Here is a 24,060-nt window from a genome sequence, read left to right on the forward strand (position 1 = left end):
CCTGAACTTCGGTGTGACAGGGGGGCTGTGTAACCAGGAGTTCTCAGAATTAGCTTCCATAGACTCCCACATTTATTGTAGCTAAGTAGTATTTTTTTTTAAGTTTACCTATATATTATTGAAATTGAGCAGGAACTACAACAAAAAGATTTTTGAGAGGAGGAGTGTTTTATCACTGACATCCATTCATGGCAATAATAATGTAAGAAAAACTATGACTTTTTAGTTGGTTTTGCTACTGTTTTTGAATCTTCTACAGGGAATGCACTTCCTCGTTACCTGCAAGCTGGGCTAACCAAACTCCCTACTCCTTGTAGGTCCCTGCAGTGGCAGCCTGACCCTGACTAGCTGTGGGAACTTGGATGAGTCACATTAAACGATTCTGCACCCAGTTCTAATGTGTGTGTGCTTTTCCCACACCCCTAAGGAATTCTCTAACACCAGCTGGCTGTCCTACAATTCGACATAATTCTGACACTATCCATCGTACCTGAAGATAACCTCAGACCCCACAGGTTAAGGGCTCAGTCCTACAAGACTGCTCTCCCCCCAACTTCAGACACCAGTGGCATGTCCAGGTTGTCACCTGTGCTTCTGACCTACCAGCTATAGATGGGAGGTTCCAATGACCCCCTTTTGGGGTTCAATTAATTTGCTAAAGCAGCTCACAGAACTGAAATATTTTACTTGTTCTAGATCACTGGTTTATCATAAAAGACTATAACTCAGGAATAGGCAGATGGAAGAGGTGCATTGTACAAGGTATGGGGAAAGGTTCACCCTCTTCCCAAATCTCTGCCTGTTCGCCAACCCAGAAGCTCTTCAGACCTCTCCTTTAGGGCTTTAATGGGACTTCATTGCATCGATGTGATGGGTTAAATCATTGCTATTGGTGACTGATTCAACCTGTAGCCCATTTCCCAATCCCTAGGTGCTTTCCTAAAGTCACCTCATTAAATAGCAGAAGACACTTTTGTAACTCTCACCACTTAGGAGAATCCAAGTTTTTAGATCTGTCCCAGGAACAGGACAAACACCAAATACGTATTTCTTACTGTAAATCATGATATCACACACATCTCTCATTCTTAGTTCCTGGGAGAATGGGCCAAGGCAGTGGTCATTTTATCTTTTTTTTGAAAGCCATAGTTCTTCAAATAAAAATTGTACAGTACACCATAGATTTAAAAGAGATGGCTGGCTTCCCTGGTGGTGCAGTGGTTGAGAATCCACCTGCCAGTGCAGAGGACTTGGGTTCGAGCCCTGGTCCAGGAAGACCCCCACATGCCGCGGAGCAGCTAAGCCCTTGCACCACAACTACTGAGCCTGTGCACCACAACTACTGAAGCTCGCACCCCTAGAACCTGTGCTCCACAACAAGAGAAGCCACTGCAGTGAGAAGCCCGTGCACCGCAACAAAGAGTAGCCCTGCTTGCTGCAACGAGAGAAAGCCCGCGTGCAGCAACAAAGACTCAGTGCATACAAAAATAAAATAAATAAATTTATTTTTTTTAAAAAAGAGACGGCGGCTGAACTACTGAGCCCCTCTGCCCCAGGGGCTCTTCTAAGGACACTGCCAAGGGGCACCTTTGGGACACCACATGACCTGTCAGCGTAGGGGGCTGGATGGGGTAGAGGGCAGGAGCCAGGCAGCTCCAAGGACCTTCTTCCTCCCAGGTAAACAGAGGGCAAAAGGCATTTCATATAAAGTCAGAGACCCGGATTCTAGGTGACAGCGAGGAATTCTCTTGTAAGGGTGAACCCACGCTTACCAGTAGTGACCTCCATTTTATGCCCCTCCCCCTTGCTCAGTTTCCTCAGAGGTCACCTTGAGTGGAGACATCCGAGGACGTCGAGGGCATCCTGGCTGGGCACACACCCATACTAGCTCCAACACAAAGTTAACTGTGTGTCTCTTAGTTATACGTCTCCTCAGCTATAAATTGGATTAATTATCTCTTCTCCAACTTACCCCATGGTGATGCTCTTAGGTACAATTAAGGCACTGAGTGTTGCGACTAAGCATAGACTTTCAATAAGGAATTTTATCCCATGTACCTCCTATATGCCCTTGGGCAGAGAACTTAACCTCTCAATGTCAGTTTCCTCATCTGTAAAATGGGGATAACAGTTTGACCCTCAGCAAATGAAATAAAATAGTACATGCCAAGCTCTCAGCTCAGTGACTGATACACAGAATGTGAAGTCAGCTACCTTTAAACACTTACCACCATCATCCCAGGAAAACACTGGAAGCTTTGGAAGCTCTATAAGTATTCTCATAAATCCTTAAACCTATCAGATCTGTAGAAACTTAGACACTTCTGTTAATTGACCTGTCCAAAAATCTGAAAGCCAGAACAGATAGTTAGAATCGCTGGCCATCTGTAGGAAACCCTGGAGATCGTTCAAACCAAACGTGTTTCCAAGGGACATATAAAATATTAACCATGTGTTTGCAGTATGATCTTGGTGCAAAACTTTGGGTGTGAAGTCAGCTGTCTGGGAAGAGTTTGTAATCTAAGTTGTGTCCTCTAAGCTGACTTTAAATACAGCAGGGGAGACAGTAATGAAATATCAGCTGTGCCCTTCATCCCTTCAATTTCTGGGACCCAGAATTTGTGAAGATGTTAATGTTCAAATGGACCGAGAAGTAAGACTCTGTGACCAGGCATAGACATTCATGAAACCATGACAGTGTCTTTTTTTTTTTTTTTTTGGCTGCTTTGGGTATTTGTTGCTGCACTTGGGCTTTCTCTAGTTGTGGCGAGCAGGGGCTACGCTTCGTTGCGATGTGCGGGCTTCTCATTGCGGTGGCTTCTCTTGTTGCAGAGCACGGGCTCTAGGCACGCGGGCTTCAGTACTTGTGGCTCGTGGGGTCTAGAGCGCAGCCTCAGTAGTTGCGGTGCACGGGCTTAGCTGCTCCGCAGCATGTGGGATCTTCCTGGACCAGGGGTCGAACCCGTGTCCTCTGCATTGGCAGGCAGATTCTTAACCAAGTCCCCATGACAGTGTCTTGAAAAGATACCAAGTAGGTGCCCTGATCATCCTTGATGTATCAATCATACATACTGTCTATTTAAACCTTGAAACGTATTTACAGATGAATATTTGGAAAATATAAAACATCTTTACATATAAAAAGGTACCACAAGGGAGTTTGTATTTTCAGTTGAGGCCACAGACCTTTCGGATGTCTATTATGATGGGATGAGGAACAACTAACATTTTAAATCATTTTGTCACTGGACCTCTGTCCAGGGCTCTTGAGGTCTGTTGTTTTTATTGCGTGAAGCCCGGAAGTTTAGTGAAGGTCGTTAGTTTGGGGTCTCCATTGGCACAGAGGGCTGTAAGGGAAAAAATGGGCCCAGACTACATTTCATGGCATTTCATGATCCTTAGGAGAAAATTGGGATCTTATATTGACTAATGCACCGGGAGGGTGTGTTGATGCGAAGGATAAAAAGGTAGGTTTCATCTCTCCTGCATTGACATGCAAACCATCCCTTTTCAGGGCTCAGACCACCTCGGGATGAAAGCAACCTGCTTTCGCTTTTGCATTTGGTTTTGTAATCATTTGCACAGAGATAGGATTGATAGTAAGAAAGCGTGGGTGGGCATGGTCCTGATACCCTGACACATCTTTTCTCTCCCTTTAAACAGCTCTGTGACAAATCTTAAGAGATTTGGGGGCAAACACACCTGGTTGAAATCTCATTCTGTGACCCTGGAGGAGTCACCTAACCTCTATAAAGCCTGCAAAATGAGGATAATACCTGCTTTTTAGGTATGTTGTGAGGATTTCATGAAATGAGCCCAGCACATAAGTGACTGCTGAACAGTCTTCAGATACAAGGGGTGGGTAGGTATTATCAATTGTTGATTACTTTAGAAGAAAAACACACAGTGGGTTTCTTCTTCCAGAGCAAGAATGCTTTTCCAAAATACACATGTATGTGTTATTTACAAAGCTGCAGTAATAGGACACAATTATGATTTCTGTGTTTCCCCCAATTTAATGTTGTATTTAAAGCATTTCCTATGTTTCTAGGACTGTCATTTTTAATGGATACTCTAAGATAATAATTTATAAAACCATTATCCTGATGGACTTTCAGATGGTTTCTATTCCTGCTTTATATAGCTGACGACAACAATCCAGAATTTTTCTGTGAATAGAGTTATTTTACTTGTTGAATTGTTTCTGTTGGAAATGTTTCTATAAATGAGATGATTGGGTCACATGTTATAAATATCTTTAGTGTTATTGGGACATAAAGTGTTGCTGTATTGTTTTCCATTGGAATGTACCAATTTCAATGTCAGCAGCAGGAGGCCTGTGTGTGTGTGTGTGTGTGTGAGTGTGTGTGTGTGTGTGTGTATATGTGAGAGAGAGAGAGAGAGAGAGGGAATTCACTCAGCTTTACAACTGCCCAGCACTAGATGTAGTCATTGAATATTGTTAATAGGCATAAAATGGTGTCTTACGTTTTCATCAGTTTGCCCCTCTTTGATTGCTAGCAAGAGTAATCTTTTCCTGTGTGTTTGTTCCCATTTACTTGTTACATCAGACCTTTTTCTATCCTTTTATTCAAACAAGCAGTTCCTATTGAATCTGAATGGGGAATACACATTGTCTCTTTGTAGAATGAAAAGTTTAAGATTTATATTCAGTTCTGCAAGATTCTGCTGATTCCTATATCCTGTCGTGTAACCTTTCTGTTAATTGCATCCATCCATCAATAGGCCGGTGACTCTTCAAACATTGAAATGAATTCAACTCGACAGACTAACTTTTTATTTCCCTTGGAGGTTTGGCTTCCAGGCAACTGTCAGATATAAAGCCCCAATGATTTTATATTATTTAAGCACGAATAGAAGTGAAAAACCTAATCACAGAGGCAATAGTAATGAAGTAAAATGGGACCATTGTCCCTAACAAGTAAGGATGACGCCTGAATGTAAAAATAACAATGTTTTTCTCCTGGTAACTTGCAGTATTTATGATCAAAACACACTGTGGATTGAAGCTGTGCTCCGAAGTCAACCTGTGGGGAATTCTGGCATTATTATCCTACAGGAATCCATTCTAGTCTTCTGTTTATTTTTCTTAGTTTTCCAGACAAAAGAATGGCAGCCCCACCCAATCTTAATTTGAAACACATTTTTCTAGCTGCCACCACCCTGTTTCGGGCCTGTGTTCCTTCTGGCAGCGGCTACGTTCACACGCTGAGCGCTATTGCTGAATGTGGCCACAGAGGTAATAGGGCCGAACTGCTTGGCTTTACCGGTGACAGGCGTGCCTGGGAGATTCTCAGTGTCCACTGTGACCCCTGGATGGTCTCCCTGCCTGGCTCTCACCTTCCTGGCCACCCACACTCCCTCCGCTATCAGATTCATCCTGCTGCAGCACCGGGCAGATCGGATGTCTCTCCTTGCAGATACGTTCAGTGCTTCTGTCCACTGCCTGGAATAAAGCCTTGTCAGGTCCTCGTAGGCGGGGGAAGATGACTCCACCCAGCCTCTCATGAGCTCTGCCCCAATCCCCCCTAAATCTTTCAGCCGGGCAGGTGCCTTATATTTACTTTCCTGCCGCTGTTTTCACTCTGTTCCTCATTCCTGAAAATGTCTCTCGCATCCATGCAGAGTTCTTGCTCCCCTCTGTGATTCCCACACACATTGCCCAGCTCATAACAGCTAGGAAATGATTATTGATTTCCATACACTCTAATGTGACATAAAGGGAGAAGCTTTTTTTTTTTTTTTTTTGTGGTACGCGGGCCTCTCACTGTTGTGGCCTCTTCCGTTGCGGAGCACAGGCTCCGGACGCGCAGGCTCAGCGGCCATGGCTCACAGGCCCAGCCGCTCTGCGGCATGTGGGATCTTCCCGGACAAGGGCACGAACCCATGTCCCCTGCATCGGCAGGCGGACTCTCAACCAGTGCGCCACCAGGGAAGCCCAAGGGAGAAGCTTTTAAAATGTTACAACTCATCCGTGAAGGAAAGACCTGTCTGTAGACACCAGAGTTGGCTTTAGTTTGTCACGTTCTCCATTTCCTTTGCTTACGTTTTTCTTGTGACCTAGGAGGCTCTAAGTTGGTCTGTAGACAAGGACAGCACTTGCCACTTGCAGTCGGGGAGTGGGCTCTGATGCTTCCTGGGTGTGCTTGAATTCCACTCTGAAGCCCCTGTGTGTGTACTGCACCACACCTAGCACAGAGCCGGGGATGCGGTAAGGGGGCCTGCATCCAATCTATGTTACCGCTTAGGAGCTAAATAACCTTGGGAGGGTTCCTTAACCACCTTAGTTTTCTCATTGGTAAAATGGCAATGATAGCACCTGGCCACCTGTCTCAGAATAATTCCACGACAATTGTGAGAGAGGATGTATGTGAAAATACTTAGGAGAGAACGGTAAGGGGCAACCTCCTGGTAACAGGAAGCAGTCATCATTACTAGGATATGCTGGGGAGCCCATGACAGAGTTGGGATGACAGTATCACGAAGAAATCCTTTAAGTTTTATCAGGAGAATGAAAAAAACCGCCCTTCTCGAGAGGTCAAAGTTTTGAGGTTTCCCCTGCACCTTTTTAAATGGTAGCCGTCAGAGGTGTGTGATGTGAACTGGAGGTCGGTCTTCCTTTGTGGCAAAGGGCTCTGGGTGGACTTTCAGAGGAACAGAGGATAAAGCTGTGGACCCAGAGAAGGCTTTTCTATCATGAGTAAAGGCCCTGGCTGAATTGTCCCTACAACGGTGATATTAATGGTCCCTCAGTTTTGTGTTAGTTATCCCAGGCTTCTAGGTTTTCTAGGCTTCAGTTTGGGAGGAAATAAAAATTATTAACCCCATTTGTCCTAGGAACAGTAATTGTATTGTTTCTAGAACAGTATAAAGTTTGAATTTAATCTAGATCTTAGGTAGGTTTTTTTTTTTTACATCTTTATTGGAGTATAATTGCTTTACAATGGTGTGTTAGTTTCTGCTTTATAACAAAGTGAATCAGTTATACTCCCTTCCCATATCTCTTCCCCCTTGCGTCTCCCTCCCTCCCACCCTCCCTATCCCACCCCTCTAGGTGGTCACAAAGCACCGAGCTGATCTCCCTGTGCTATGCGGCTGCTTTAGGTAGGTTTTATTACTGTTGGTTCATGAGTTTTTTTGGTCTAATTACAACGGTCGTCCAGCTTATCAGATTTTACTCTCAAGAGTATTGAGCAACTAACACAACATTGTAAATCAACTATACTCCAATAAAAAAATTAATTAAAAAAAAAAAAGAGTGTTGAGCAGATTCCAAACAGTGTGTGGCATGTGTCTGGACTGACTAGGAGAATAGAGATTTCTGCTGCCTCTTGGATGGGACTCTTCTTTGGAATTACTTGGAAATAATACCAGCCATATTAGGTGCCTTACCATAGAATTCTTATTATTTGTGGTTAATGATATGTGTATTAGTTATTTATTGCTGCACAACAAATTACTCCAAAACGTAGAACAACACGTATGTTGTCTTACAGTTTCTGTGGATCAGGAATCTGACCACTGCCTAACTGATTCCTCTGCTTCAGGGTCTCTCACAAGCCTGCAGTTAAGGTGTCAGCACAGGCTGGGGTCTCATCTGAAGGCTGGACTGAGAAAGGATCCACTTCCTGGTTCCTGTGGTTGTTGCCAAAATTCCTTTCCTTTTTTTTTAAATTCAAAAAATGTGCTTATTTGTTCTGGTTTTTTGAGATATAATTGACCTATAACATTGCATTAGTTTAAGGTATACAACGGAATTATTTGATGTATGTATATATTGTGAACTGATTACTACAGTAAGTTTAGTTAATATCCATCATCTCACATGGTTACAGTTTTTTTTTCGTGTGATAAGAGCTTCTAAGATCTACTCTCTTAGCAACTTTCAACTATACAATACAGTATTGTTAGCTATAGTCACGATGCTGTACGTGTACAAAATTCATTTCCTTAAGGGTTGTTGGACTGAGGACCCCAGTTGCTTGCTGGCTGTTGGCCAGATGCCCACTCAATTTCTTTCCATATGAGCCTCTCCGTAGGATAGCTGCTTCATCAAAGCCAGGAAGGGGTGAGGGGACGAGAGCTGGCTGGCAACAAGGAAGTCACAGCCTCTTATAATCTAATCACGCACAAGACACCCCATTCTGTTGGTTAAAAGTAAGGCATTATATATGTATAGCTGATTCACTTTGTTATAAAGCAGAAAGTAGCACACCATTGTAAAGCAATTATACTCCAATAAAGATGTTTAAAAAAAGAAAAAAAAAAGCAAGGCATTATGTCCAGTCCATTCTCACGGGGAGGGGATTACACAAGAGCATGAACACCAGGTGGTGGGATCATTGGAGGCATCTTAGATTCTGCCTGCCAGAGTTGTAATTTATTTATTTATCTATTTTTATTTTTTGGCTGTGCTGGGTCTTTGTCACGGCACGCAGGCTTCTCTGTAGTTGTGGCACGTGGGCTTCTCTAGTTGTGGTGTGTGGGCTCCAGAGTGCATGGGCTCAGTAGTTGCAGCATGGGGGCTCTCTAGTTGTGGCACGCGGGCTTCGTTGCCCTGCGGCATGTGGGATCTTAGTTCCCCAACCAGGGATTGAACCTGCATCCCCTGTATTGGAAGGCAGGTTCTTACCCACTGGACCACTAGGGAAGTCCCTCAGAGTTGTAATTTATTATATTTAGTATGAAACATATAACTAAAACATGCATAGATAGCATAGAGCATATAGAAATATAATACACAAATTTATTATATCGTGAGATATGTTAAATACTTTGTATTATCTATAATAATAATAAAAATAGGCAAATGAAATGAGGAAAATTCCATTTCAGAAATACCCTTTCTTGCTGAGGACTTTAAAGAGCCATAAAAAAGATGATGAAGAATGAACACAAATGAATATTGTGAATCTTACTTCCTGCTTAGGCTGGAGTCATCCCGGACATGAATCAGTTTATACCCCAGGGATATCATTGATCGGGGACTCTTGGCCTTCCCCAGCCTCTGAGTTGTGTTATGTGTACAGATCAGACCCTAGCAGTGGCAGAACTCAACCGTTTTCGTTCCTCCTTTCCCTTCATTTGAATCTAGCAACCTTGTGATAGCAACAAAAGTTTGTGCTTTCATTACTTCTGACTTCAGAGTTTTCTTGCAAAGGCAGAAAGGTATTTCTTTGTGCCTGGGTTTCCCTCTCTCTCCTTCAGACCCCCTACTCCACAAAGGGAACAGAGAATTTCATGAATTCATTCACTTCACAAGCATTTCAGAGCCAATTATCTAAAGATGGCAAGTGATAGACGTTAGCGGTTCAGATTTGGAAATCCTGCCGTTTACCCCTCCTGTCTTCTGTGGTGTATGACCAAGAGGGCTGAATACTGCAGAAGGCAGGATGGGAAATAAGGCATCTTCCTCCTCCGCCCTTTTTTTTAACAGATGAGAAAAATGAGCTTCCAAAATGGTAATAAAGTGGTGAACGGTAGAGCCATGGTTTGAATCCAGACCTATGTTCTTTCCAATTAATCACGCTGCTTTTCAGCCTGACCAGGAGCTGAGGGCATTTTCCTAAGATCATGTGACCAGAAGAATCCTTGAATGCTAAATCACATGGATGACTTTTTAAAAATCCTGATAAATCTTTTGCTTCCTTGCTCTAATATTTATTCACATTTATATCCAATGTCGAGCTTATAAGCACATGGATTAATGATGAAATACTGCATTGAACTGGATATTGGCAGGTGCGTGACCACAGCTTCCTCACAGGAAACGGGTGTGTTGTTACCTCAGGCGTTTGGAATTGCGTGTCTTTTCTAGGTAAACAGCTATGCAGCAGTTGAAATAGTACCATTCCCAATCAATAGGGCAACTGTACGATTTAGGGCCATTTCCCCACCACTACACCTGGTGGTTTATTTCACATTCCCAAAGCATGCATGATTTATCCGGGTCAATGATGATTTTATGTGACCATGGGCATTTGATATTGACCACTTCTTTTGTTGCTGTCTCTTATTATCTTTTCTTTTAGTTCAGGGGTCAACAGACTTTTTTTCTGTGAAGGGCCAGATGGTAAATATTTTAGCCTCTGAAGCCATCCGGTGTCTATCACAGCTATTCAACTCTTCTGTTGTGCAAAATTAGCCATAAACAGGACATAAAGGAAAGAGCAAGGATGTGTTCTAATACAACTTTAGTTACAAAAACAGACGATTGGCCAAATCTGGCCCTCAGGCTGTAATTTGCTGACTCTTGTCTAGACTGTAAGTCTCCAAAGGACAGAGTCCAAACTGCCTCCTGTGTGGTTTCTGGAGAGGCCTCTCTCCTTGGCCGCCATCTTGCAGCATCCCCATATGGCCTTTCCTCTGTGCACGTGCAGAAAGAGAGAGCTCCTGGGTAGTTTATCCTCTTCTTATAAGGACGTGAGACCCGTCGGATTGGGGCCCCACCCGTATAACATTATTTAACCTCAGTCACCTCTTGAAAGGCCCTATCTTCAAACACAGTCACGTTGAGGGTTAGGGCTTCAATCTTTGAATTTTAGGGGGAGGCAGTTCAGTCCATAACCCATAGGAAGGGTCTAAGCAGGAGAGTGGCATGACTCTGGTGGCCGGGTGGAAGTGGATGGTGGGAAGTCCTGTTAGACTCCACCTGCAGCATTTCAGGAGAGAGATGGTGGTGCCTGCACTAGGGTGGTGGCCGTGGAGACGGTGAGGAAGACATGGGTTGGAGGAATGTGTCTGGGGAGAAATGACAGGCCTTGCTGTGTCCTGGGGCTGTCACACATAATTTACTTACCCGTATCCCTCAATAACTTGGACGATGGTTTGGTTCCCAGTGCCTCCGGTAGCAGTCTGCACCGAGCAGGTGCTCAGTGGAGGTTGAATAAATGCACAGGTGTGTGTGACGTGCTGGAGTGATGGGAAGAGACATTACAAAGTTTCCAAATCCATGTGTGTAGTGCCTGCTTTACAGAGATCATGGTTTAGACCTGGAAAGCTGCTTTATGTCACCTAGGGCTTCCAAGAAATGATTTCTAGCTAACTTTTCTTTGGTAGCCTAAGATGGCAGAGCTAAACTATTCCATGAGTGTCTGCATTACACTCACGTACATACAGCAAAGAACTTCCTGCTCAGCTTAGAGGTCCCCACCCAGCCTTCCAAGTCAGCCGCCCAGATCTGGCCTGTGGCAGGTGTTCGGCTGGTGAGTTGCTTGGTTGTGCAGTGGTTTGCTTTCTTTGAATCCCATGCTTGTGGTTGTAAATCTCTTCCTTTTTGTTTGTCTCCTCCTTCAACCTCGAAGGACTGGATTCGGACTGGATTCCATCTTCAATCTTTTGTTTGTTTGTTTTGGCCGCACCACGTGGCTTGTGGGATTTTAGTTCCCTGACCAGAGATTGAACCCAGGCCCTCCGCAGTGAGAGCATGGAGTCCTAACCACTGGACCGCCAGGGAATTCCCTGGATCCAATTTTTTTAAAATTTATTTATTTATTTTTGGCTGCGTTGGGTCTTCGTTGCTGCATGTGGGCTTTCTCTAGTTGCAGCGAGCAGGGGCTACTCTTCGTTGTGGTGTGCGGGCTTCTCATTGCGGTGGCTTCTCTTGTTGCGGAGCATGGGCTCTAGGTGTGTGGGCTCAGTAGTTGTGGCTCACGGGCTCTAGAGCGCAGGCTCAGTAGTTGTGGCGCATGGGCTTAGTTGCTCCACGGTATGTGGGATCTTCCCGGACCAGGGCTCGAACCCATGTCCCCTGCATTGGCAGGTGGATTCTTAACCACTGCCACCAGAGAAGTCCCCCTGGGTCCAACTTTAACATGGGAAATAAGCACGGAGACGCTTGGCAATAATGATAACAAAATGATCATAATGCCACTGACCTGGATACTTAAAAATGGTTAAAATGGTAAATTTAGTTGTGTATATGTACTACAATAAAGAAACTTTCTCTATGATGCTTTCAGACTTTTCAATATTTTCTATGCCCCTGTAATGGAGAGATTAGATACTAACTCTGCCACTTACTAGCTGAGCCTCAGTCTCCTTATCTGAAAGATGGGTAGATAACATCTCCCTCACAGGGTTTTCCTGCTTGACAGATAGTAGGTGCTCAATAAATGGTCACCACTTTTATTATGTTTGTTCTGAAAAATTTCTGGTGAAAGTCTGCCTTTGAGAGTTTGGGAATTTTTTAAGGATTATATTAAAATATTAGCTAAAGCAGAAAACCACAAGTAGGGCCAATTAAACACATGTAAAATCCCAAGAAATAGTCATTTACTAACCCGCAGAAAATTGGGAGAGAGGAAAAATGTTTTACTTGGCAACTAAAGGTTTTAACTGTGAATACGCCTGTGCTTAAGTATAACCATGTTTTGTAATAGTCTAATATTTTACTTCCCAGTGAGGGGCAGATGCATTTTAGAAGTGATTTTTGGAGATGGAAAAGGCAACAGGGATGGATTCCCCACACTGTTCCATTTGTTATTATAAAACACAGTTTTTCTAATTACGGAAATAATTGTTAACAATGACAGCGACTGACGTTTGAGTACTTTCTAGGCTAAATACCAAATCGAGCCCTTTCCATGCATCATCTCACTGAGAATCACGCATGGCAGTTGTTGAAATTTGGGGAAATGAATAAACGTCTGCGAATAACTGGGACTGTTCTGTACATGTGGATTGTTAACTCGCCTTTCAACTAAATGTGTTTGGGTTTTTGCAATGTCATTAAAAACTTGTCCCACCGTGATCTAAATTGTTTTGCGCTGTCCCATTGCGTGAAGAGGCCACAATTTATTTACACAGTTGCTAATCACTGGATATCCACGTTGCTTCTGGGTTTTGTTTTAAATAATATTGGACAAATTCCTCACATAAGTATTTGAACATTTCCTAGATGTACACCTATGGTTATAAAAATTTTAGATGTTCAAGATGCTAGATTGGGTATAAAGCATGCAGCCGGCGAAATGGTTCCACTCAAGGCAACTAACACTTGATGAAAATATCTAACGAACTGTAACATAAACGTAGAATATAAAAGATGTCTCCTTGGAAAGCAATTGCTCTTGCTTCAAAATTTCAGTAATTATTGTACAAGTTATCCAGCGTTGCAAAGGTTTGGTTTTCTCCTCTATAGAGTACAAATAACAATACCACCTTCACTAGGGTGGTATAGGGCATTTCAAGGAGCCAATGTTTATAAAGCATTTCATGCGGAGCCCCGCACGCAGTTAACACTAAATAAATGTGAGCTGCCTTTATTAATGATAATGAGTACATGTCGGTATGAAGCTTATGTAAATAATGCCAGGCTGTATGTCTGTCCTCACAAAGCCTGGGGTATTAGTGTAAATATTTTCCTAATATAAATATAACTGAGGTTGTACTTGGCACTTATAAAGTGTCACTTTATAGAGTGGTGTATACACAAACAACAAATTTTAAATATAGGGAGTGGGTGGTGGCAGTTAGGCAGTAGGCTAGGATGTGCTTTCAAGAAGTCATTAGTAAAGTTTGAGGACCTAAGCTTGTATTTAAATGCATCACAGAGGAAAAGCTCAGAATATTAGCGTTAGCAGAAACCAGATATCTTAGGACAAACTTTGCCAGCAATCCACAATTTCCAAAAGAAATTCATTTCCATTAAGACCCACAGTGCAAACTTTGCCAGCAATCCACAATTTCCAAAAGAAATTCATTTCCATTAAGACCCACAGTGCAAATAAATCTATATATGTGTCTGTTTTGTAAAACTGTTCCCCAAACAGTACTAACTCTTTTTATGCGTGCTGTACTCTGATATTTTAAAATCTGTTTCACTTTATTTTAATGTTGGTTGTGAACCAATTAAATTAATTTTGCTGGGTAGAGACCCACGATTTGAAACACAACCTTAAAGCCTGTATACCCTTAAAAAAAGAAAGTTTGCAGCTACATTACAGTTGTAAATTCTCACCCAAGCATTTAATCAGTAATGAATGGTTTTGTTGTTATTTGCATGATAATTTGAACTTTGGGATCATTATTCAGGCATATTTCCATGTTAGTAAGTCAGGTTCTGTTAAAAGCGTTGTAACCGGGGCTTCCCTGGTGGCGCAGTGGTTGAGAGTCCGCCTGCCGATGCAGGGGACACAGGTTCGTGCCCCGGTCTGGGAGGATCCCACATGCCGCGGAGCGGCTGGGCCCGTGAGCCATGGCCGCTGAGCCTGCGTGTCCGGAGCCTGTGCTCCGCAACGGGAGAGGCCACGACACTGAGAGGCCCGCGTACCGCAAAAAAAAAAAAAAAAAAGCGTTGTAACCGAATGCAGGCAGAATTCAACCAAAAACTGGGTATGAGCCATGTTTCACTCTGGTTTCCCTTTCTTTTAAACCAGGTAGTTCCAATTTGCCAGCAGAATGAATACAGAAAGAGACTCAGAAACGACATTTGAGGAGGATTCTCAGCCTAATGACGAAGTGGTCCCTTACAGTGATGATGAAACAGAAGATGAACTTGAAGACCAGGGGCCTGCGGTGGAACCAGAGCAGAATCGAGTTAACAGAGAAGCAGAGGAAAACCGGGAGCCATTCAAAAAAGGTAACACGCCGGGACCTGGCAATGAGGTACTTGTCCGTCCTCACAAGGGCAGTGGCAACAGGTGCAAAGGACAGATGGTCCAGGAGGCATCTTCCTTCTCTTAGCTTCAGATGAAACTTGAAGCGCTTGGAAAAGTACACATTGTCCTCGGTGTGGTAGGGCTGGTGGACCGTAGATGACAAGTTCTGCAGAGAAAATAGAAGGTCTTGCTTCGTGCCTATACATTTAGAAGGAAGCTGAGTGTGGAAGAATTTGCTTGTTACCACACCCAAGAACCTTGGAGTCACCATACCTTTGGTTCAGTCATTTGTGAATATAAAAGGGTTTTGACTCTCCAGGTTAAAAAAAAAAAATTATGGGTCCCCGCTCGCCACGAGTAGCCTGTGATGCAGCAGACTGTGCTCCCTGCCTAGAATCAGGGCAGCTTCAAGGCAGGGTCTAGACCACGGACTGGCAAACGTTTTCTGTCAGGGGCCAGGTAGTAAATATTTCAGGCTTCGTGAGTCATACAGTCTCTGTCAAAACTACTCAGCGTTACTGATGTTTCTTGAAAATGGCCATAGACAGTCTGTCATTTAGGGTAACAGAACGTAGCTGACTTGCATGATTTGGCCTTTTCCCTTGTGGCTTTTCTGTTTCATTCCCTGCTGGTTCTCCCACCCTGGCAAACACGGGTGTTCTTTTTTTCCTTTGCTCCATGAGGAAGCTGATCCTTTTCTCTTTAGACCCCAGATCTGCTTCAGATTTCAGGTTGAAAATGTTTTCCTCCACGGTCCCTTGCATTCCAGCTAAATAACTTCAGTTTCCCATTCACAGAAATCTCCAGGAAATTGTTCTATTTCTGACTCTCTACATACACCTCTCCCCAGCCTCAGTCAGAATAACCTCTGGTTTTATCTGGTTTCCCCAGAGCCTCTGTCATTGCTGATCTGCCCTTCCAGGCCTGCCAGAAGCCTGCTTTCCTCATGTCACTCCCTGCCCGTCTCTCCCTCCAGGATTCTGCTGCCTGTTAAGCTGGTTTTTTTTTCCCCCAACAGGTTTCACCTGTAGAAAAAGTGACAAAGCACGAAATCCTACTTATGTAATGATTCTTCCTGCTCTCTGGTCAGATGGTGCCTGTCTTCTGCTCTTCTGTGTGGGGATGTGCATGTACCACAAGGGCCCCCTGCCACCGCAGGCTTCAAAACCTGGGAAGGCCACTGTCTCAAGTCTATTGTTTTCCCATCCTCAGCTTTCCATATCAAACATTTAGAATTATCAGATCTTACTGTGGATTTCTGGCTGTAATTTTCAGCTATTGAGTATAAGTGCTTTCTGCCTTGACGCAGAAGGCGCTACAGTCACGATAGTGGAGCTACCGTGCAATGGAATCACTGCCAATCTGAACAGGAATGTGGCGTCTGTCATAACATGTCCAGACTGGATATCGTTCAGGCTGAAGTAGCCTGACGAGTTAGCACGGGGAGTTCTAGCTGATCGCCGAAATAGTAATAATGTGTTTCTTCCTCATTCTTTCTCCCACCGTGGTTCTGAGTTTCATATCTGTACCACGTGTGGGTATCTGATGAGCTGACACTGCAGTTCTCTAGGGGTGAACTTTGCTGTTGGTGCTTGCAGCCATGTTATCAGATGTGTGGTCCGGGACAAGGCCAAGGGATGGGGTTGGGTGCCTTCGGAAATGTCAGAGGGGCACGTAGTGGGCGGGAACTCTCACCTCTGTTTTTTTCCACCTCTGCCTTCACATGCTGCTGCCCTGGGCACTTTCTGATCGTTCAGTTCACAGGTCATGTTTCTTGTAGATTTCTACCCCCAGAGCACAGGCATTGAGGGAGCTCGGACTTCTTCAGAGTCTTTTCCAGTGGTGGTTTATATTTCTAGGGGAATTTGGTGGTTTTCAAAAACCCTTGTCAAGTGACTTTGCCTGTGACTTTAAAAAACATTACTATCGGTTTCCCTGGTGGCGCAGCGGTTGGGAGTCCGCCTGCCGATGCAGGGGACACGGGTTCGTGCCCCGGTCTGGGAAGATCCCACGTGCCGCGGAGCGGCTGGGCCCGTGAGCCATGGCCGCTGAGCCTGCGCGTCCGGAGCCTGTGCTCCGCAACGGGAGAGGCCACGACAGTGAGAGGCCCGCGTTACCAGAAAAAAAAAAATTATTATCATTATTATTAACTTCTTTTTGGCCTTGCTGCGCGGTTTGCGGAATCTTAGTTCCCCGGCCAGGAATTGAACCCAGGTCCCAGCAGTGAAAGTGCCGAGTCCTAACCCCTGGATTGCCCGGGAATTCCAAAAACATATTATTGTTCTAACACCTCTGTGTGCCCTTTCCAAACACAGAGGGGGCATTTATTAAGTGCTAGACCTCTTTACTTCCGTTCCCTTGTCTGCCCTGTGTCCCTTATGGCCGCTCTGCTTCCTCTCCCCCCCTACCCCTTCCTCCCTTCTTTCTCTGCATCCGTCTTCCCCTCTTTTAATTTTTCTCCCATATTCTAACTTGGGCATTTTCCCAGTGAAGGTCAGTGTCACTCTGACTTTCCTTTTTAACTATAATCTGTCCGTCTTGACATTTTACGTGAAGGACAGTTTTCTTCAAAGAATTCACTTCTTTAGAGCACTGGAGCGTGAGTCACTCTGCGAAGTACCATCCAGTTGAGTGACACTGGGGACCCAGGCCTATTACAGCAGAGCAATGTCTAAAAATGTGTGAACCATGTTCATTTTTTTAGCCGTATCTTTTTTTTTTTGGTGGGGGTGGTGGGCTGCATTGAGTCTTCGTTACAGTGCACGGGCTTCTCATTGCGGTGGCTTCTTTTGTTGCGGAGCATGGGCTGTAGGCGCCTGGGCTTCAGTAGTTGCGGCGCACGGGCTTAGTTGCTCCACGGCATGTGGTATCTTCCCAGACCAGGGCTCGAACCCGCGTCTTCTACATTGGCAAGCCGATTCTTAACCACTGCACCACCAGGGAAGTCCTTTAACCATATCTTAGTGCAGAAAATTGGTTTTCTTTTTTTTTTTTTAAAGATGCTTTAACCCCACTGAGCTTTAATAAGCCAGTGTTTTGAGAGACCATTGCAAGTGCTTTTCAGTGGAAGGACGTTTCTTGTGTGCTGTGAGAATCGAGAACGGGTGTAAGCCTGCTGTTAGAATGTGCTGTGAAGGAAGAAAGAAGCCCACAGATTTTACTAACGTCCCTTTACCCTTGGTTTCCTTTGAGCAACTGGTGACAAAAACGAGTGGGGATGTTTCCATCTGATGGAATGAACATTCTCATTTCCTGAACACACAAGAACGGTATATCCCAGAATGTGTTCTGAGAAACAGTAGTTCTGCCAGACATTCCCAGACACAAAGGTTCTGTGGTCCCTGAGACCAGAAACTCAGAATTCTTTATCCTTTAATTGGAGTTTAAGGTTGTCCATTAGCAGAAAATGATGCAGGAAAGTTTAGACTTTAAAGAAGCCAGTTTAATTTTATTTAGCCACAGGTTCCTAAAACTCCTTGACTCTAGAATTCCTTGACTCTAGGTGCTTTTCTGGTTTGTTTGTGTAGCTTACCCCTCCACCATCCTGGTGTCCCCAGGTCAACTCCCTGGGTAATTCTGTGCCAGTCGGCAACCAGCTTAGAGACGAAGTCCTTGGGAATCAATAAGTGCTCTGCGTTAGTGCACCCTGGCTCGCTCTTGTGAGCCTGCGGATGGAATGAGAAAGCTGTGTCCTACCTTGTTGGCAGCGTTGCTCTGTCAGTTAACTCTCCCCTCTTTCCGCGCTGGCTGGCTTACAAATACACTCACCGCTTGTCCTACAGCAAACTCTTACCCGGATCCTGCTTTCTGCCTCTGGCTGCTGTCCTGTCTCCTGTTCTCATGCCTAAGCTTCTGAAAACCCATTTCTCTACCATCACATCCACCCGTTCCCCCAGTCCTTCCCCTCTGTGGGTTGCCCCACCTCCCTGTGGGACACATTGTCTTAAAGATCACCAAGAACCCCAGTGCCAAGTCCAGTGAGCTTTTTGTCAACCATTCTCTTCCTACCTCTGTTTGCTCTGAAGCGCTTGACCTTTTTGAAAGTCTCTCCAGTATACGCTGGCCTCCCTGGCAGGTGATGACACATTCTCGTCTCAGTACTCCTCCTGTTTCTCCTTCCTCTGGCTACTCTTCCTTCCACCCTTAAAATGTTCCCATTCCAGGTCATCCTTTGTTCTCTGTCTACAGGCCTGCCTTTGGCAAGCGAATCCCCTTTACTCCACTTCATGTACCGCATCTCCGTACATGACCCCGAGAGGCAGTGTGCGCGGTGGTGAAGAGGGAGGATGCTGGGCACGGGCTGTGTGGATTTCAGCCTTGGCGTCACCACTTTCTGGCTGTGTAACCTTGAGGAAAGGACTTCCTCTCTCTCTACCTCAGTGTCCCCATCTGTAAAATGGACATGATATGAGTACCTACTTCATTGGGTGGTTGTGAGGATTAAGTCAGAAAACAAATGTAAAGGAATGAGAACAGTTTCAGGCATGCAGTAAATACTCTATAAATATTAGCTGTTATCACCCCCACCCGTCATCTCCTCTCTCATCTTTCCATCGTCAGATCTTCTTGACCCTTCCACTTCCTTCTGGGATATTCAGATTCCCCTGGACCACCCCCCAGGCTGAAGCTGCTGACTCACTCATTTTAATGGATCCTTCCGTCCCCACATCTACGCAGAGTGAATGGGTGGATGGATGGAGAGGAGAGATGGATGGGCTGAAGAACAGTTAATTTCCCAGCAGTGAGTTTGCCCACATATTTAAGGAGAGTTCTGGTGATTCAGTGTCATCCCTGCCTCTGCCATCTTATAAACCTTTCCTGTTAGTACAAGCTTCTCCAGCCTTCTCTTTTTTTTGCAAGTCTGTGGGCAGTTATGCTGACCCCACCCTCAGGCTTTTCTAGGCTCCAGTGGGTTCTCAGATAAAACCTTAGACTGGGTCTCTGATAGTTCAGCACACCTGCGGGGGGGCGGGGGCAAGGCATAAGAGTCTTCATACAGAGAAGACAGCTGTAGTTATGGAAGAGTCCACCCACGCACACACAGAGCGACAGGAACAAAGCTAAAGTTTGCAAAAAATGTCTCGCTCATGCAGTGACTTGGTCTTTTAATGGATTGACCTATGGTTCAGTTCCAAGAGCTGTGACAAAAGAATCTGCCCTGGATGGGGGTCAGGGAAAGCTTCCTTGTGGAAAGGCATGCCCATGCTGTCAAGTGACAGATGAAGAAGAGTTAATTAGGGGCGGGGAGAGGAAGGACCCTCCCGAATAGGGGACCACATCCAGAGGCTCTGTGGCAGGAGGGAGGGTGGCGTGCCTGTGGCACGGGGAGGAGCTGGACTGCAGCCTGGGGGAACGAAGATGTTCTGAGCAGAGGATTAGTAATCTCACTCCCGTCCATTTCAGCACCCATCACACTGTAACTTAGAAACGACTGGTTTCTATTTTATGCTGATTGTACATTACCCATCTTCCAGCTAAAGCTGTAAGTGCTCCAAGGACCCAAGGTCCAATCTGTCTTATTCTGAGCTGGTGTCAGGGCAGCAGGCGTGGGGGGCATTTGTCATAGAGGCTTGGTGGGTGTTGGTGACTGACAGCATCGGAGGCTTCAACAGAGATATGAATAGGGAACCAGGTGAGCGCTTCAGAGGCCTTCCCTGGTCAAGGAAGGCTTCCTGGAGGTGAGGACCCCTGTGCTGAGTCCTGAATAAGTGTGAGAGGCAAATTGGTCCCCGTGGTCTCAGGGGCAGGGCCTACCAGGCCGACGCAGCATGAAGGAAAGCCCCAAGGGGCTGAGAGTTCAGGGAACTTCGAGTGATTCTTGGAGCTCAGTGATGGAGTGGGGCAGTGGCCGTGCTGAAGAGTTTGGCCCCTTTCCTGAGGGCCTCAGGGAGCCATGCCAGCAGTTTAGGCTGAAAGGAACACAGCTGAGAGTGCAGCAGCGGTCTCCTCCCATCACAGCTGCTCCGTAGCTATGTTTCCTCCTCTCAGTCCGATCTCCATGGTGGCAAAAGACGGCACTGCACTGGGATCTGATTCCATCTCCTTTCCTTGGCGGCTCAGGCCCGTGTGATTGGGCCCCATCTTCCTCTCCCGGCCGAGCTGGCTGGCTGGCTGCCTGCAACTTGCAGGCTTATTCACACATCCCATTCACCCTGTTCTACGCTCAGTCCCTGGTTCAAGCAAGTCTTTGCCTCCTCCATGACTTTCCATCCACTCTTCCCCACGACCAGAGCAGCCCCCTTCTCTGTGGCCATCTCCTTCTCACCCTTCAGGGCTTGATATAGGCATCACTTCCTTAAAGAAGCCTTCTCTGACCCCCAGCCTGGAGCAGACCCCTGTTGTCTGGTCTCAGAGCCCCTTGCACTTTCCTTCATACCCTGCGGGCATTAATGATTATGTCCTTGGATGACTGTGTGAAGTAGGGATGAAGCTTCCCCAGTAGACGGTTGGCTTCATGAGAATTGAGGCCGTATCTGTTCCATCAGAGCACGTAATAGACACTCAGTAAATATACACTGGGTACATACATTTGTTTAGAAATCCTACATTGGCAGCAGTGGGGAGAAGGGAGTAGATAATAATCTAAGTGAGGATCAAAACCAAGATGGCCAGGATGCAGAGAAGGGAACAGATCATGACATATGTTAGGGATTTGACATTCACAAATCCCATTAGATGGGAGGGTCAAGGGCAAAGGATGCCTGAGGAATAATTTCTGGCTTAGCTGCCCACCACCCCGCCCTACACCCAGTGGATATTCCAGTTATCTATTGCTACATAAAACACAATCTCAACTTACTGGCATAAAATGACCATTTCACAATGTTCACAGATTCCCTGAGTCAGGAATTCACATAGGACACAGCAGAGATGACTTGTTTCTGCTCTAAGATATCTGGGCCCTCAGCTATGGAGATAAACAGCTGAGGTGACTGGGGCCTGGAATCATCTGGAAGCTTCTTTACTCCTATGTCTGGCATCTGAGCTGGTAACTCAAAGGCTCAACTGGGTCTTTCAGTGGGAGCACCTCCACGTGGCTGGGCTTCTCCCAGCATAACGCTGGGCTGCCATGGGAGCATTCTAGAGGGACCCTCTGGAGAACCAGTGTCCCAAGGCGTCAGAGTAGAAGCTGGTCACAGAATTCATGCAGCATCCCTTGTGCTACCTGCTCTTGGTTACAGAAGAGTCACTAAGGCCAGCCTTGATTCAAGGGAAAGGAAATTAGACACCTCTTCTTGATGGAGGGGTGACAAGGTCACGTTGCAGGATTGGAGATACTGTTGCAGCTGCCTTTAGAAGGTGCCTTCTGCCTCAGTGAATAACAGAGCTGTTTGTGGGGATAAGTAGTGGTGGGGGGGGCCCCTTGTAGGTCAAGGAGAGGGTGGTGGTTTTGAACTTGACCAGTTTGGGATATTTGTAGGAATTCCACTTGTGTTGCTGGGTAGCTGGCAGCTTAGAAATATAGGATGAAGTAAGAAATGACCAAGAATGGTGCAGCATCGTCCCTGGGAACCGTTAGAATTTTAAATTCCTAAGCGTGCGGTAATAGCGCTGAACTTTAGTTCCCAGACTGGGTATTCTCAGGGAGAGGTGAGTTCAGTTTTAGGAGAGGAGCCCCTCCATAAGCACACAGGCACCCCCCGCCCCCGACCCTGGGCTCCTGGAGTACACATTTGCCCAGTTTGCATACCGTCTGTGCTTGTGAAGTTAGCAAAGACACGCGACTGATGTCCAGGAGAACTGAATAATTCTGATTCTACAGCTTTGGAATTGGAGATGATTCAGACAGAGGCTTTAGTGTCATTTATCCTTTTGTTTTTTGTTGAAAGCCAAATAATACTGTGAGGAAGATTGTACAGGCGATGCTAAACCACTTGCAGGACCACTTCTAGGCACCTCTGAAGCACATGCCTGCAAGCAGCTGGCAGGCTAGGCACGCACCTCTCTCTCTCCTTGAGAGCCCACCCACAAAGACCTGTCTTCTTGACGGGGTTGGGTGGCTCTCTGTGCTTGAAAATATAAAACTGCATTTGTTTAACAAATCTTCTCCAACTCAGAATTTCATTGATCAAAATCCTGTTCAGGGGCGAAATGATCATTGGTCGACAGTATTTAAGGTGGAATGTTTAATCGTTAAGGCTTAAAGATATCACCACAAGAGCATCAGAACACAGAGAGGAAGTTCTCTCTTAGAGCATACATTCGGACCAGATGTGGCATCAACAAAACAAGGGCAGCTAGATCGCTGGTGCAAGTGATATCTTCAGATAAAAGTACAGAATTAAGGGCGTTCATCTTTAGAGCGTCCATGAATTTTTATCTGGAATCAAAAAACAGATTAAGCTAGTCCACTAAAATACGGAAATCCTAGGGAATCCAGGAAACATGCTGAGGAGCTCTGTTTTCCACTTAATTTGATGCATTTGGAATTTTTGACCCACACCCCATGTGGAGATTCTACCTTGGCTGCTTATTTTCTTTCTCTCATCAGCCATAAACTTCCTTCCACTACAGCAGCCTTAAGAACACCGCAGGAACTGGTGGCTTGTAAACGAAAGGCTGTGTGGGGTGTTCCTGGCTGAGTGATTTGTAATGACGGAGCGGGTGTTGAGACTGCGTTGTCTCACTTCATAGAACTTGCTTTGAGCAATGTCATTGATGACTGAACCTCAAGTGAGAAGCTCTTTTGCTCATGGACACCCAACTCAGCTGTTGCTTTCCTGGTGCCACTTTGGAACCTGAGTCTCTAAAGCAGGTGTTTAATGATAGAAGTCACCTTAGGAGGACACTAACTAGGGTTTTTTAAAACATATATATAAATTTATTTATTATTTTTGGCTGCGTTGGGTCTTCGTTGCTACGCATGGGCTTTCTCTAGTTGTGGCGAGTGGGGGCTCCTCTTTGTTGCGGTGCGCGGGCTTCTCATTGCGGTGGCTTCTCTTGTTGCGGAGCACGGGCTCTAGGCACGCGGGCTTCAGTAGTTGTGGCACGTGGGCTCAGTAGTTGTGGCTCGCGGGCTCTAGAGCACAGGCTCAGTAACTGTGGCACACGGGCTTAGTTGCTCCGCGTCATGTGGGATCTTCCCGGACCAGGGATTGAACTCGCGTCCCCTGCATTGGCAGGCGGATTCTTAACCACTGTGCCACCAGGGAAGTCCCTAACTCTAGGCGGTTTTAATCCTGCTGATGCATTAGAATCACATGGGGAGCTTTTAAAACTCCATAGGTGCCTGGACTCAGCTCCTGGAGGCGCTGATACAGTAGGTCTGGAGTGAGGCAAGGGGAGAATTCCACCAGGTTCAACCTCACATTACAGAATAGTCCATCTAATCCACTAGTGCACCTGCTCTTCAAGCAAGGTCTACCAGTTGGCCTCACGAGGGTTCTGATTAAATGTAGAACCTTGGGCTCTTCCCAGATCAGCCAATCAGAATCTATTA

At 45.5% G+C, this 24,060-nt stretch overlaps 1 protein-coding gene across 2 annotated transcripts in view; it reads left to right on the forward strand.

Annotated features, from left to right (window-relative positions):
* ATP8B1 (ATPase phospholipid transporting 8B1) overlaps window positions 1-24,060 on the forward strand; it is a 113,521-nt gene that overhangs the window by 36,963 nt on the left and 52,498 nt on the right. For both annotated transcript variants that reach the window (XM_067698979.1, XM_067698980.1), the window contains exon 2: window positions 14,400-14,602. In XM_067698979.1, the coding sequence (XP_067555080.1) occupies window positions 14,422-14,602 (181 nt within the window). In that variant the 5' untranslated portion in view covers window positions 14,400-14,421. The remainder of the gene's footprint in view (window positions 1-14,399; window positions 14,603-24,060) is intronic.

Source organism: Pseudorca crassidens, chromosome 12, assembly GCF_039906515.1.
Source record: "Pseudorca crassidens isolate mPseCra1 chromosome 12, mPseCra1.hap1, whole genome shotgun sequence".
Classification (NCBI taxonomy): Eukaryota; Metazoa; Chordata; class Mammalia; order Artiodactyla; family Delphinidae; genus Pseudorca; species Pseudorca crassidens.